Source organism: Microtus ochrogaster, chromosome 2 (assembly GCF_000317375.1).
Source record: "Microtus ochrogaster isolate Prairie Vole_2 chromosome 2, MicOch1.0, whole genome shotgun sequence".
Lineage (NCBI taxonomy): Eukaryota > Metazoa > Chordata > Mammalia > Rodentia > Cricetidae > Microtus > Microtus ochrogaster.
In genome coordinates this window covers 7,904,064-7,919,572 of record NC_022010.1, presented here as the reverse complement: position 1 = coordinate 7,919,572, position 15,509 = coordinate 7,904,064, and the positions used below count along the sequence as shown (strand labels likewise).

Genomic DNA, 15,509 nt, shown 5'->3' with positions numbered 1-15,509 from the left:
CTATCTATCATCTATCTATCATCTATCTATCAATCATCTATCTATCAATCATCTATCTATCTATCTATCTATCTATCTATCTATCTATCTATCTACTATCTATCATCTATATTTTGGGCTTTGAGACAGCATCTCATACAGCCCAGGCTGGTTGGTCTTGAACTCACTATGCACCTCAGGTTGGCCTTAAGTTTTCAACTTTCTGCCTTTACCTCTCAAGTGCTAAAAGTACAGGTGTGTGCCACTTCACCCATTTCCAGAAAATCTTTTTTATTCGATTTGATCAAAGAGAACTAATAATGACATTGTTATTGTCAGCACCATCTCATCATTGTTGTCACAGATATTATTATTATTGTCATTATTATTATTATTACTGAGACGGGGTCTTTATATGTCTGAGGCCAAAGATGACCTTTGAATTCTGACCTGCTGCCCCTACCTCCTGAGTGTAGAGTCTATAGTCACACCATCTCACCACCTGTGCTCTGGTGCTTAAACCCAGGGCTTTACACAGTCTTCTAGGGTGACCGAAGGTGCGTGAGATAGACCCTGTCAAAACTAGCCACTTCCTGGTAAGGTCTGCAGAGCCATCTGGCCACACTGTGCATTTACAAAAATCAACACATAGCAGTTGTTTTCAGCCACCGAGTTTGAGGCCTGCTTGTTACGTGGCACTAGCCAACAGATACAATACTCCTTCAAGAGACTCCTTTTTTTTAAAAAAACAAAAATGGAAGGCAATGAGTTGGAGTGTTGAGCATTAAGAATGTGGTGGAGGACAGAGGCCACAGTGGGAAACAAGGAAAGGTTGGTTCAGTGCCCATCTATGATCACACTGTCAGAGGTGAAGGACGTGCGAGGACCCTTACCTTCTGCTGGGAGCAAGGTGCTCACACAGAAAAACCCCATCGGTAGAGCACTCAGGGAGGCGTGAGGCCGTGCCTGCAGAGCCCCTGGCTGTTACTATGTGGGCGGGGATTCTGGCCTCTGATGGGGTGGGCTGCAGGCAGTGTTGATGACATTGCCATGCATATGACCCCCCCACAGATGCCCCTCCCCCTCCTCCCAACACTCACCAATGTACTCTTGAGGTGCAGAGTGTCAGTGAGGACCACATCTGTCTCCCAGTTCTTGACCTTGAGGAAGCGGGGGCACCTGGAAGGGCTGCCATTCTTGGTGGGGGACTGCTTTCCCGAGGTGGGGGGCTGTGAATGAGAAGGAAAGTGACACACGAGACAGGACCAGAGGGACCGCAATGTCTCGTCTGGGACTTAAAAAGGCTTTGCTCTTCACAGAGAGAAGCTTTCCCGCCCCCGGTGCCAGGTGTGAGATTCCCAGAAACCAACAGCTTTGCCTATGCAAAAGACACATCATGACATGGGAAAAAGCTATGGATTCAGTCCTGGGGTAGAAGGCAAGAGGTCACAGGTGATTGCTTCAGTGTCTGCCACAGAGTCAAGTGTATCTAGAATAGACTCTATGTTCTAATGTCTAGAATGCCTCCGAGAGACCCGGTGAACGCTTGTGGGATGAATAAATGACTGAGAGGAACCTTGAATGGTTACAGTCCTTAGAATTGTAGAAACTGGGTCATTTGTTTGTGGGGACACCCCATGGGAAAGACAAGCTGGAGAGGGAGCGAGTCTGAGCTGTGTGACTCGCTCAAGTGCAAGTTCTAACTCACAAGCTCTTATGGCCCCCCTTTCATCCTAACTCAGAACTCACGGCCAAACATACTCAGTGAACGTCGGTGACCTCAGCCTCCTGAAACAGGAGAGAAAGAATAAGCAGGCACAAAAATGGCAGCATTGCGGTGGGATGAGAACATAAAGGAAGGGAGAGGATGGAGAGAGGTGAGCTCAAGGGCCTGTGGTCAGGGTGAACTTGCTGAGTTAAAGGACCAGGGGCTTGGGGCGCTGGTTCAGCTGCTTCACCAGGAACATAGACCTAAGTTTGATTCCTGGAACCCGTGTGAAAAACCCAGGCATGGTGATGTGAAGGGGAGAAGAGGGATGGGGAGGTTAAAGGTCAAGCCCATGGCTCACAAGCTTGGAAGCACTGAGGCAGGAGGACAGCTATGAGTTATATGATGGAGTTGACAGTCTGAGTCTTTGAAGACCAGCTCTGCTTTCCTCCCTCAGAACTGGGTGTCGCTCAACGAGTCTAGTGTCACTCTGGGCTGCTTGCATTGGCGCCATGGAGACTGAGTGACAGCAGGAATCCAAGAGGGAGCCATGGACACAGTGTCCCCATCGTGATTGGAGGGCAGTGGTTCGGACAGTGGCGGGAATGAGGATAAGGTGTAGGGTGTGGCTGGCCAATGGCCTTTAGTCCTTGCTACCAGGCAGCAGAGAAACAAGATAACGGAGCAATGGGAGCTCCTGGGTAGCACACCAGAAGCCTTGCTGTGCCTGCTGCACCTGGCTTTGATGTTTTAATTAGCCATCAGTGATCCTGGATGACAGGGAGGGGATAAATGAGGAGATGGAGTGTAGGAGACAGGGGCCCCGCACACAGGACACAAATGGCTTTCTGAGTGGGAACCAAAGTCTCTGCTCAAAATGCAGATCAGCACGTTCAGAGCCGCGAGGCTGGGGTGGGCGCGTGTAGACTGTGGTGGCAGCCACACCTGTCCATTCCTTTCCCAGCTTCATGTCTGCTGTAGGAGGATGGAAGTGTCCCGGTGGGGGGACACCAGCTCTAGCTGGATGCCCACAGACTCACTCCGCTGAGGGATTCGTAGAAGCCCAAGAGAAGCACCTAGGCACTCAGGTCCGTGGAGGCTGAGCCCCCCCCCCCCCACGGGTGACAGTGCTAACCCCGTCACTGGGGAGCAGGAATGGCTCACTGACTATCCTGAGGCAGGGGTCTGGGCTCTGTAGCCTGTGGGCTCAGCCAATGCATGTTTGTGTTTCTGGAGAGCCCTTTTCCCCATTTTTACACGGTTTAGTATAACAACCCAAATAAGAATAATATTTTGTGTTTCATGGACAATAGAAAGCTCAGGTTTCAGGGGTGAGGTTTTCATGGCTCACCCTGTTGCCCGTTTCTCTTGCGAGGCGTTAGGACTGAACCCAGGCCTTCATACACATGTAGGCAAGTGTTCCCCACTGAGCTCCATCCCCAACCTTTGAAGCAATTCTGTTAACTTTTCCAGGCAGGCTTTGCACTTACTGCGTAGCCCAGGCTGACCCTTTACTTGTTATCCTGCCTCAGCCTCCTGAGTAGCTGGAGTCATGGGTCTCTGCCATCAGGCCTGACCCATTCAGGGCTTCTTGTACACGGCAGTGTCATTGTGTTATATATAATTATGACAGAAACAGAGACTGGAGAGTTCCCAAAGATGTCTCCAATTTTGCCACTGGCCTATTTTGCTCAAATGCCATTGGGGTGGAGGTCTTTCCAGAATTTCTAGGAAATATCCCTATGTGCCCTGCTCTCCAGTGACCCTTACCACCTGTTAAACATCTGTAGAACACTTATCATAGCCTGAGGGGGTCTTTTGTGCCTCTGTACGTGTGCATGTGCCTGTGTGCATGTGCGTGCACGTGTGTGTGTGTGCATGCATGTATGTGTGTGTAGGGCAGAAGACAACCTTGGGTGTTATCTCAGGCACCATCCCCCTTATTGCGAGACAGGATCTTCTATTGGTCAGTAGCCAACAAGCAGTTCGCTAGCCAGCCAGCGAGTCCCACAGGTCCACCCCTCTCCAGTTCTCCAAGTGTAAGCTGCAAGTCCAAGATACAGGCACCATGTCTGACTTTCTTGTTTGTTTGCTCTTAGCATCCTTGAAACTGTCAAGTGACCTAAATGCATAGCCAAGGACTCTGGTCAGGTCTTAATTTGGAGGGGGGCCAGTGAACCATGAAGCTGCTGAGCTTGAGTGAGTTGCTTGATGGAAGCCAGGGGCTATTAACAGAGGCGCCTAGACTTTTCATGGGGTCACAACCTGACAGACCGATTGTAAAGTGAAAGTATCCTAAGAAGAAAACTCAGATGACACCTAACCTGTGGGGCACCCCCGGCTCAGTAGCCGAAGCTCACTGTGGAGTGCTGGGTGCTTCTCTGTGATTTCTCACTGAGACGGAGCTACAATGATTGGGCTGTATATTCCCGCAAAACCTCAAGTACAATTTCTACAGAATAAATATTGCTTTCTCACCACCGCGAAACTGAAATGCTAAGGATTTCAAGGATCGTGGGAGGAAGGAAGGGAAGGCTGAGAGCCTTGGAGATGCTTTCTCAAGAGTGTGGTGGGGCACAGCTGGAGAGCAGGTCTGGACGTGGACTGGAAGAGGGAGCTGGGCTGAACACGGTGTACAGGACGGGCAGCTGAGAGTCTGGGGTGTGAGAAGTCAGCCTGGTGGCTTCCTGTTAGGGCCATAGATGTCCTGAAAACTTGACGAGACACTACCAGACTCTGAGAAGCATGCGGGAGAATGTGGGGGCTGAAGGGAGGAAGTGTTCGAAGCAAGAACCTCAATATGACAGGCAGGAAGATGTCAGAGCAGGGTCAGGGACCTGTGTGTTCCCAATAGACTTGCCCTGTCAAATCCTTATATCGATGTCCCAAAGCCCAGTACATCTGAATGTGACTGTGGTGGCTAATGTTGGCTGTCATTTCAGAGGATCTAGAATCACCATGGAGACAGGCTCCTGGGCATGTCAGTAGGAGAGTTCCCAGATTAAGTTAGTTGAGGTGAGAAGACTCACCCCCAACTGTGAGTGGCACTGTCCTATGACCTGGGGTCTTGGAACTGAATACAGAGAAGTGAGCTGAGCCCCAGCACTCCTCTCTCTCCCCTCTGCCTTCTGACTATGTACAATGAACGTAACCAGCTAGCTCAAGCTCCTGCCACCATGCTTTCCCCTCTCCCCTCAGACTGTCAGCCAGAAAGAACACCCCCCTTCCATATGTTGCTTTTTCTGGATAGTTTGTCACCGTAATCAAACTGAAGACCTGAAGACGTGGTAACAGGTTACAATGTAGTCACTATGTAGTCCTTGATTCAACATGGCTGACATTATGTAGAAAAGGGGAATTCAGGGGCAGACACTACCCCACCCAAAGAGGAAAGTCTTGCGATCATGAAGGCTCTTGTGACTTTCAGTTCTCTGTGTCATAATGGTGACACAAAGCACCAGGTTGTCAGGACTGGGTTATGCAGCCCGGATGAGTGAGCCCTGGAGCTGAGCCCAAGCTTGCACAGTCAGCCAGCATCTCCCTTCTTCCCTGTTGGCACCAGCCATGGCCGCTCTGTGACAGCCCTGTGTCAACCTGCCTCTTCTGGACTTGTCCTGAAATGAGGACAGCAAGCCGGGGCCAAGCCGGGCAGCAGGCCATCACACCACAGGGGCTAGACGCCGCCTCCTGTGATCTTCCTGCAACCCTAGGCAACACCTGCCCCAACCTGTGGGGACTTTTTCTTCAAGAGAGCCAGCCTAAGCCAGTTATGGTCCCTGGTAGTGTAGCATCCATGCCATAAGCAAATTGTTTGGAGGAGGGAGCCAATTGTGCTTAGGACCTGGGGAATGATTTCTGTGGGTTATGTGCAAAGCATTGTGTTCAAAGTGACCCAGTCCCTACAGTGACTCTATGATACTGGCAACCGCTCGCTTTAATTTCCCCTCACCATCGTAGTGTTCTAGTCCATGGGGGTGGGGAAGAGGAGGAGTTCTGGGAAGCAGACCTGTTCGAGTGTGAGAGAGGAGGTGGTTCAGACCCCTGAGTTTAGAGAGGCCCTTAAACTACAATGTGAGTGGGGGAGGGATGCTTAGCTCTGTTTCTAGAGAGCGAGCTGTGCAAGCCCGAGGACCTGAGTTCAGATCCCCAGCACCCATGGAAGAAGTCAGCTGTCACAAATTTGTGCTTGAAACCCTAGCATTGGGACAGAGGACAAGGGGTTCTCTGGGGCACTCCGGCCAGTTGGTCCAGTCACAACAGGTTTAGTGAGACACCTCAGCTCAGAAAAGCAAGTGGAGTCACCTACTGGGCCATGAACCATTTACTGCAGACTACTAACTGGATTAGTGGGCTATAAAAATATAAAACCACAAAAGGGCATGAAATTGGGAGGAAGACAGAGGGTATTTTGGGGTAGGGATGGTGAGGAGGCTGGAAGAAGGGGATATAGGATGGATATGACCAAAATGCATTGTATACGTGCATGGAATTTCTTAAGAGAAAAAAATGGAGAATGATTGAGGGTGATAGAGGGCATTGACCTCTGACCTCATGTTCATACAAATACACGTGTATATCCATCCACACACGTGTACCTGCACATGTATGCACCCCCACATATGTACACCTGCACACATATGAACCCCCACACATGTGTGCCTGGACATGTAACCCCCCCAAAAGCTAGATAACAGACATTGACCCCCATCCAAGAAACTTCTGGATAGCTACACGTTCCTTGATAACCCTGAACTTGGCCCTGTGACCACAACAGAACTGTTATGTGCCTGGGACATTAATTTTAATAACGAGTCCTATAAATACCTGTGGCTTGTCTCCTGCATGTGAACTTGCTAAACACACATGTTTCAAATGTCTTGGGAGCAGAATGAAGGGAGGGCTCTCTGGAGCTGTCAGGATCTCTGTTGGAAAGTGAAGGGGGTCTCAGCTATCAGTTGGGGCAGGGGTGGGCAGCTCGGCCTGGGCTAAGGTTATGGGAAAAGGGTTTTGACAGTGAGCCACACAGTGACTCAACATTCAGAGAATTCTGCTTGGTTCCCCATCAACTGCCATGGCCTTCCTAGGTGGGACAGCCTGCACTGAGTACACTTGCTATGGAAACAAACCATTAGTAGAATATGTGGAAGTTCCCACAGGGCTGAACCCAAACATTGGTCTAGGGCATTCAAACCCCATTTCCTGGCTCCACCCTGGCTCTGACCCCCAGACAGCAGGACTTGGTGTCTTTGTGTGCATGTGGGACATGTGTATGCATGTGCACATGAGTGTATATGTGTGTGCACATGTGTGCATGTGTGTCCTATCTCTACCTGTTTGTACACATGTGTGTGGTGTCCAGAGTTTCCTATTGTGTGTCTTCCACCTTATTTCTTGAGACAGGTTCTCTCACTGAACATGGAACTTGCCACTTGGTCAGACTGGCTGGCCAGTGAGGTCTAGGAATTCTCTCTCTGATACCCCAGTACTTAGGTACAGGTGTATACTCTGTTGCCTGGCTTTTTACACGGGTGCTGGGGATTTGAACTTAGGTTCTCATGTTTGGGCAGCAAGCATTTTACTGAAGGAGTGATCTCCCTAGAGCTGGTGACACTTTTGAATAAGGGACCTATAAAGACTAGGGGTCACCAAACAGACTGCTTAGGTAGAGGGAGGAAGGCATTGGCAGAGACTGTATTCTGTCACTCACCACTGTAGATAAAAGGCCCTGTTCAGGAGAAGTTTCTGGAATGCATGGTTTTGAAGAGTCTGCTTCTTAAGGGCAGTGGGATTCAATGTGGGTGAGTTGACCCAAGCAAGGTGGGGTCAACCAAGGGGTTCATCTCCGTGCTCAAGAGGTCAGACAGAGGTAGATCTCAGGGAGGGAGGAGCCACTGGCATCAAGAGATGTCAGCCAGTGCACAGCCAACAGCCTCTCCTAGCGACAGGGCCAGGGCCAGGGCCAGGGCCAGAGCCAGGGCCATGTGGGTCATGTGGGGACAGAAGTCTCTGAGACCCCCAATGACCAGCACTATGGCTGCTGGAAGTGTCCATGCTAGCTTGTCTTAGAGATGCTTCCAGAAGTCAAGGCAAACATCTGAGGAAGAAACGGTGGCCCTGAACTCCTTCAGGGATGCGGCCACACCCAGTTTCAGCTGGTTTTGCGCAATCTCTTGCAAATGTCTACTTAGTCCCCAGAAGGGCCCAGCCCAGAGCATATCCACCAGCTCTCAGTCCTTATTGACAGAACAGGGTCGGAGAACCCAAGTGTCTGTTCAACTAGGCACAGGTGACGGGGCTGGCTACGTGTCCCCAAGGGACACAGGTCACCTATGTGGGTGACAGATAGGATGCCGATGAAAGAGGGGAGTTGTGGTTTCTGAGTCCCCTGCCTCATGTTAGTGAGTTAGTAATTAGCCAGACTCAGGCTGTAAGGCTTGGCAGCAGGCACCGTTACCCACTGAGCCGTTCCTAGGTTAGGAAAAGTCTTTCATTTTTCTCATTTGCAGTGATGTTAGCTGCAGGTCTGGTGACTGTGACTTCACTGTGTTGACATGTGTGCAGTGTCCATCCCTCAATTCTACGGGGCAGTTACTATAAGGATGGCGACCTTATTCTCTGGGCACTTTGATTCCACCCTCGTTAAGCTGAGGGTGGGCTCTGAGATGGTGGGATGTGGGATGGTGGGACTGTGCTCATACGTCATCTCCGGAACTCACTGATCTTCACTGAGATACTAAATCTCTGTGCCTCAGTTTCCCCAGCTATAATATAGGGACAACAGAGGGGTGGGGTGTGTGTGTGTGTGTGTGTGTGTTGCATACACTTGAGTATACACGTCATGTGTTTGTGCCTGCAGAGGCCAGAGCAAGATGCAGGGCTTTGGGTGTCTTCCCTCATCACTCTCTGCCTTGTCCTTCAAAACAAGGTCTCTCACTGAGGCTGGAGCCTACCACATCGCCTAGGCTGACTGGCCAGAAAGCTCTTGAGATTCTTCTGTCTCTAGCCCCAAAGGCTGGGGTTATAGGCATGTACAGCCATACCTAGATTTTATGTGGGTTCCAGATTTGAACTCAGGTCATCATGCTTGTTCCGCAAGTGCTCCTACCCACTGAGCCATCTTGCTGGTCCAGTCTTTTATATACTTTTAAGTTATCTCTAGATACATGAGCCAAGTAGCTGCGCTGCAATATTAGAAAGGGGTAATAAAAACAATAGTCTACATCATTCAGTGTAGGTGCAATTTTGTGAGTATTTTCAGCCTGTGCCCCAGTGGATCTATGGGTACCAAGTCAAGGCACACACGATGCAGACAGCACTACCCTGGGTAGGGCTAGGGATGAAAAGAGATGGCAATCCGGAAGTACTCAGCACAACACTGACAAGGCTCAGTAAGTACTAGGCACAGCTGCGGTGGTGACCACCATTATTATTCCACAGGAGAGGATGAGTCCTTGTGATGAGGGGAGGGTCTTGGCTCCTTGCTAACTTGTCATCTGATGTCAATCACCAGTGAAGACGAGGCCATCCTGGCCCCATCTACAGTAGCGTTGGTTGCTACGCCATGGCCAGGGAACCCTGGGCTCCAATGGCTGCATGTCTATCTCCACAGCTGTTATTTTTATTTTGACATCACTAACAAGCCTGGGTCAGGGCTGACTGAGGTTCCCTGCTGTCGCCATGGGCCCAAAGCTGTGAGATAGAGTGTCTGCTCTATCCCTCTGCTGCCGGGGCCCACAGGGCTGCTGTCCTTCTGCCATTCAACAGAGCTGGCCCCGAGGTCTTGGAGATTCCCATGCAGACTAGGGAGTATGAGCTCAGGAGCCTGGCTCCTCCTGACTTGTAATTTGGAACTCCCCAGAGGCCGAAGTGCTGGCATTTGATTGGAAATACAGAGGCTCCACAATGAGTTCTGACATTTTGAAAATGGCCAGGAAGCCCTCGGTCCCTAGGGAGAGGAAATGCCAGTTCCCGCTGAGGTGAGGGGTTGGGAGAGAATCACAAGAAAGGCCACTAGAGTGGCTGTGTAATCTCTTCAACCAGCAGGAGGCTGGAGACAGAGAAGGGCAGACTCCAGGGGAGAAGCCACTTCCGGCTTGGAACCTTCACTTCCTGTGCACTGAGGGCTGGGCGAGTGGTTGGTTAGACTCTGGAAGGGGACATCTGCCTCCAGATGATGCGAAGTTATTTCTCCATTAGGGAACCACTGGGACACATGAGGGACATGGATAACCAACGAAAGGGGGACATCGAGAAGGGCTGGGTTCCATTCCTAGGGATCTATAGAGCATTCTGGCTGAATGGGACATGGCTGCCACAAGCTCATGTTTTGAAAAATTGGACCTCAGAGGGTGATGATGTTGAGAGGCCAGGGGACTGGCTAGTGGAAGTGAGTCACTGGGTGACTGGCAATGAGGAAATATTTCTGCCCCACTTCCTGTTTTAGATCCACTTCCTGATCACCCAAGATATGAACAAGCAGCTTCACCCTCCTGCCATGGCTGCAGCCAAGATGGCTCTCACCTCTATGTCTTTCTTGCCATAGTGGACTGAACCCCCTGAACTGTGAAACGAAAACAACCTCTCCTCTCTAAAGCTGCCTGGTCAGACATTCTGTCTCAGTAGAGAGAAAAGAACACAGGGAGAGGGGACAGGCATTAGGTCTCACGCTATTTATCTGTTGTGACATTTTACATATGGTGATTATCACAGAAGGGCCTTAGCATGGTGGTGCGAGCATCAAAGATAACAGCAGAGATCCAGGAGAGAGCCTCAGAAAGGCAAACCCATAGCTTGTCAGCCATAATCATTTGTTTTTACAGGGAAACTTTTATCTACTTTACGCTAGGCAAACTCCTATTGATCTTCAAAAGCTCAGGCCCAGTGTTACCTCTCAGAGCAAGCCTCCCATGCTGGCTGATGAGCCACACCAGTTCCCATAAGACCCTGCTTAGCACTAAGCACACAGCAGATGTGCATTTCTCCACGAGGCTCTTGAGGGCAGGGAAGGTGGAGTTGGCTTTTCTCTGCTTCTAGCCCAGAGCTAGGTCCACGGGTTTCAAGGAAGCATTTGGAAGCATGGGAAGTAGCTCATCCCACCTTCCATCTTGGGCCAGATGCAATTTGCGCTGAGGATGTGCAGGACGAGGTCCACAGAGATATCACCAAAGACTAGAAACTACAGGCTTTCTGGTCCTCCTCACAGCTACCCAAGAGACGTCACCTGGTATGGAAAGAAACAGCTCGGCTTTCCCAGGCTGGCTTAAGGGCGGCACCTGTGTGCCAGGCTCTCCAAATTTAAACAAACACGAGCCCCCAAGGATGGTGGCACTCCTCTCGGGGCCAAGAGTGTGGCCTCATTATTTCTTTAAAAAAAAATGGCGCTCTGAGTTAGGAAGTTCTTTCTCATGTCCAGCCTGTATCTTCCTTGCTTTCTTCATACATACTCTCTGCCCTTATGCCCAGGTCTGGGGAGGGGGAGTACAGACAGCTGCTCTCCCTCTATGGTCGCCAGTCTCTTTCAGACTGGGGAAGCAGACAGTGAGGTCCCTTTGTGCAGTGAACAGTGCTGTCTGGCTGAAGATGCTCACAGAAGCAGCAGATGAAGGTAGCATCACAGAAAGCCACTGCTGTGCAAATACAGAAAATGCCTGACTGTGATGCGCATGCGCATGCACCCCCCCCCCCAAGAATGACTAAAGAAGATATCATGAATTGGATCGGGAGTGAGGGAGACGGGCGGCGTTTGAGCAGGGGGAGGGAGGGCAGGAAATGATATAAGCTCAGCACTCCTGTTTGAAATTCTCAGAAAAATTAAAATAAAAAATTGTTGGTTAAAGTATGAAAGAGAAAAGCAAATTGCTTCAGGAAAGAAGGAGGCGGGCTTTAGCAGCGTTGGGTGAGATGGTTTGAGTAACCTCTGGGAGACAGTCCACATCTGACAAGACCAGCTCTGTATTGACTGGCTCCACATGAAGGCCCAGGGTGTGCAGATGAGAGCTGACGGGGACACAGCGCTGCCTCCTTATCTCTGGATCTGGCAAATGTACCCTAAACTTGGGTCTCAAGGAAAGCACTTGCTCCCTCTGTCTTGAGGATTAGACACAGAACCAAGTGAATGCAGGGAAAGTGCCCTCTTGTGCCAGTGATAGCCAGGGTAATTATTTCCCCCTTTCTGAGAAAGGGTCTCATGTAACCCAGGCTACCCTTGAACTTGCAACCCCACTACCTCAGTCTCTGAGTGCTGGGGTGACATCATCACACTCAGCTCCTTCAGCAGTGTGGAGTCTGGCTTTATAGTCAGTGCATCTGGGAAGATCATGTTAGACCAATGGTTTGGAGTTTTCGGTCATGGATTGTTCTGAGGATCTGATGTGAGGGGTAGAGTGGGCCCAACCCTTCACTGCTGGGCTCTGGGTCAGTCTTTCAGACAGTGCCACTCAGCCATCTTACTGGGTCCTCGGGGCTCAGCACCCCTCATCACCCCTCTGTTGCCACACCGGCTAAGAAGCCTATCCCCCAATCACTTCTGCCATATTCTCTGTCCTGAGCTCGACCCCCTATCTAGAAGATCAAGGTGAGTTTTTGCAAATTACCACTTCCAACAAGGTGAAAAGTATAAAAGGAAGTGGTCACAGTCCTGCCCTTGCTCAGACTTTGCCAGGGCCTTCAATTTATTTCTAGAAAAGTCCAGAATGTTTCTGCTTCTTCCCCAAACTTCTCCTTTAGCCACTCACCAACAGGAGATCACAAACTCCAATGGCAAACCAGCAGAGCGGGCTGACAATTTCAAACAGTGCATTTGGGTGTACATTGTGCAGGCAAGAATATTTCTCATTTCTTATCTTTCTTGACACATAGGGACTTCTTAGCCATTTTCTACCCATTGTTTATAATAAAGGTATGGCCAGCTACTCAGGTGACTGAGGCAGGAGGATGGCAGGGTAAAGAACTGCTCAGGCTATCGAGTGAGTTAAAGGTCAGAAAGGGTAGAGAGACTTCATCTAAAAATTTATTTTTAAAGAATGGGGGAGGGGCTGGATGGCTCAGAAGCCAAGAGTAGGTAATATGCTTGCAGAGGACCCAAGTTCAATTCCCAACACCCATGTTGGCAGGTTCATAACTGCCTGTAATTCCAGTTTCAGGGGATCTGATTCTTTTTTCTGAACTTTGTAGACACTGCACTCATGTGCACATACCCTCACATACACATACACACACATACATACACACATACACACCCACACACATATACCCCCCACCCCCCACATACACACACACATACCCACACATACACACACACACATACCCACACATACACACCCACACATATACATACACACACATACATACTCACACACATACACACACACATAACTAAGATAATAAAAATGAATCCTAGAAAACCACAAAAGAATGAGGATATAGCTCATTGGTAGAGCACCTACCTAGTATGCATGAGCAACAAGAGTAAGAAAAAATGGATACAAAAATATTTATCTCCGGGGCTGGAGAGATTGCTCAGTGGTTAAGAGCATTGCCTGCTCTTCCAAAGGTCCTCAGTTCAATTCCCAGCAACCACATGGTGGCTCACAACCATCTGGCCTGCAGACATACACACAGACAGAATATTGTATACATAATAAATAAATAAATAAATAAATATTTAAAAAAAATATTTATCTTCTATCCTAAATGTAAAAATAAACCCAACAGCATCAGTGTGCTAATAAAGGATAATGGGCACCTGGTCTTGCTAAGATGGTGACAGTACTGGGTGGTAAGGACCGTCCCAAAGTGGAGAGTCTATGTGAGCAGATTGGCTTATGTAGACTGCTACTCTCCTAAGTGGTTTGAATAAGAATGGCCCCATAGCCTCCTATATTTGAATACCTAGTAACCAGGGAGTGAAACTTTGAAGAGGATTAGAAGGATTAGGAGGTGTGGCCTTGCTGGAGATGTGTCACTGGAGGTGGGCTTGGAGGTTTCAAAGGCCTACGCCCAGCCCAGAGTCTCTCTCTTCCTATGGACCAGCGTATAACTCTCAGCTACTGCTCCAGTGCCTGCCGTCATGCTGCATCTTCCCTGCCACGATGAAAAGGAACGGAACCTCTGCAACTGTAAGCAGGCCCTCAGTTAAACACTTTCCTAAGAGTTGCCTTGGTAATGGCGCCTCTTCCCTGCAACAGAACAGTGACTAAGACGCTCCCTAGTAGGACAGGCTCGCATATGGCTAGACAGTGTATGCTTAAAGGAGAAACGGTGCTATTTCTGTGCAACACTCTGAAACAATGGCCATAAATGAAAAATCCGACTCGTCTCTTGGGACAACAGACTGCACACCCGACAAATGGTGGTGGAGCTTGGATCTGGCCGGAGGCACGACTTCCTGGTATGTCTTTGTCGTGGAAAGGTTGTCAGTACACATGGCTTAATTTTTAATAAAGAAAGGAACTATAACCCAGTGCAGTGGTTCATACCTGTAATCCCAGCAGCTGGGAGGCAGGGGCCGGAGAGTTTCAAGTTCAAGGCTAGCCTGGGCTGCACATTAAAAAAGCCAAGGGCTAGTGATATAGCCTAGTGTACGGAGTTATGTGCTTACATGCCAAGACCTGGGTTCCATTCTTAGGACCTCTCTCTCCTACAATAAAAAGAAATTATGAAGGAATTTTTGAACAGTATAGTAGCCTGTTTTCTTGTCCATGAAGAGGAGACCCCTGTTCCGGTGTGGCCTTTGTTTGTTTGTGTTTGGCTGGGGTGAACCCAGGCCTCCTGCCTGTTAAGTACACACTCAACCACTGAGCCCACTCCTGTTCCAATGTGGCCTTGATTTTTGAGGACAGTTTAATGCTGTTCACCCCACAAACATTCCTGGGTGTCACCGGCTGCGGGAGAGTCAGCCAGTGGGATTGTGGAATTCCCCATGCCCATTTCTTCCTCCTCTGTGTCTCAGCTTGGCTCATCAGCCTCTGAAGCCCTGCGGAAAGGCTGGGAGTCCTGGCTCAGAGGGGCTGAAAGGCTCCAATTGTGTGCGGGTGCTGAGAAGAGGGGGTGCAGCTCCCCTCTTCCAGACCTCCCGTGAGTCACCCCACTCCTGCCGCTGTGGGGTGAGGATCACTGGTAGGAAACACAGACTCTTTCCAAGGGTCACTCTGGCCTGGCCCCTCAGTTGCCTGGGCAGGAGAGAAGCGGCTGCTGGTCCCTGGCCAAGCTGAGGCAGTCTTAGAAAGGAATGGAAGGGACGGTGACTCAGCTGTCAGCACACATCTCAGCAGATTGGCATGGACTGAAATACTCGACAACAGATGGAGCTGGCGAGGCTGTGGGCAAACAGCCCCCCTGCTCCTGCCACTTATCTGGTAAAATGGGTACAGCCACCAGGCTGGAAATGGAAAAGACTTTTGACTCAACCCAACACTTCCAGGAATCTTTTTCTCCTAAGTCCATACATGTGCCAAATGAGTATCTATCTATACAATACTACACGGGATAGTGTTGCCACAGCCAAAGAGTGGCCATGGCCCAAGTATCTGTTATGAGGGCTTACTCAATAGAGGACGGCACAGCCTCACACTGGAATATTATACAGTCGTGAAAAAGAACCAGGTTCTCTATACTGGCTACACAAGCTAAAGCCATCAGAGAGGAGGGAACCTCAGTAAGATCGGGTTGTAGACAAGCCTGTTGGGCATTTTCTTAATCAGTATGTGTGTGGTATACCAGCCCTGGGCTGGAGAGCCTGGGTTCTATAAGGAAGCAGGCTGAGCAAGCTATGAGGAGCAAGTCAGTGAGCAGCACCCTCCATGGCCTCTGCATCCGCTCCTGC

At 49.8% G+C, this 15,509-nt stretch overlaps 1 protein-coding gene across 4 annotated transcripts in view; it reads right to left on the bottom strand.

The window, feature by feature from the left end:
- Nos1 (nitric oxide synthase 1) overlaps positions 1-15,509 on the bottom strand; it is a 160,121-nt gene that overhangs the window by 54,495 nt on the left and 90,117 nt on the right. For all 4 annotated transcript variants that reach the window (XM_026785849.1, XM_026785857.1, XM_005344337.3 and 1 more), the window contains exon 4: positions 1,080-1,208. In XM_026785849.1, coding sequence (XP_026641650.1) covers positions 1,080-1,208 — 129 coding nt within the window. The remainder of the gene's footprint in view (positions 1-1,079; positions 1,209-15,509) is intronic.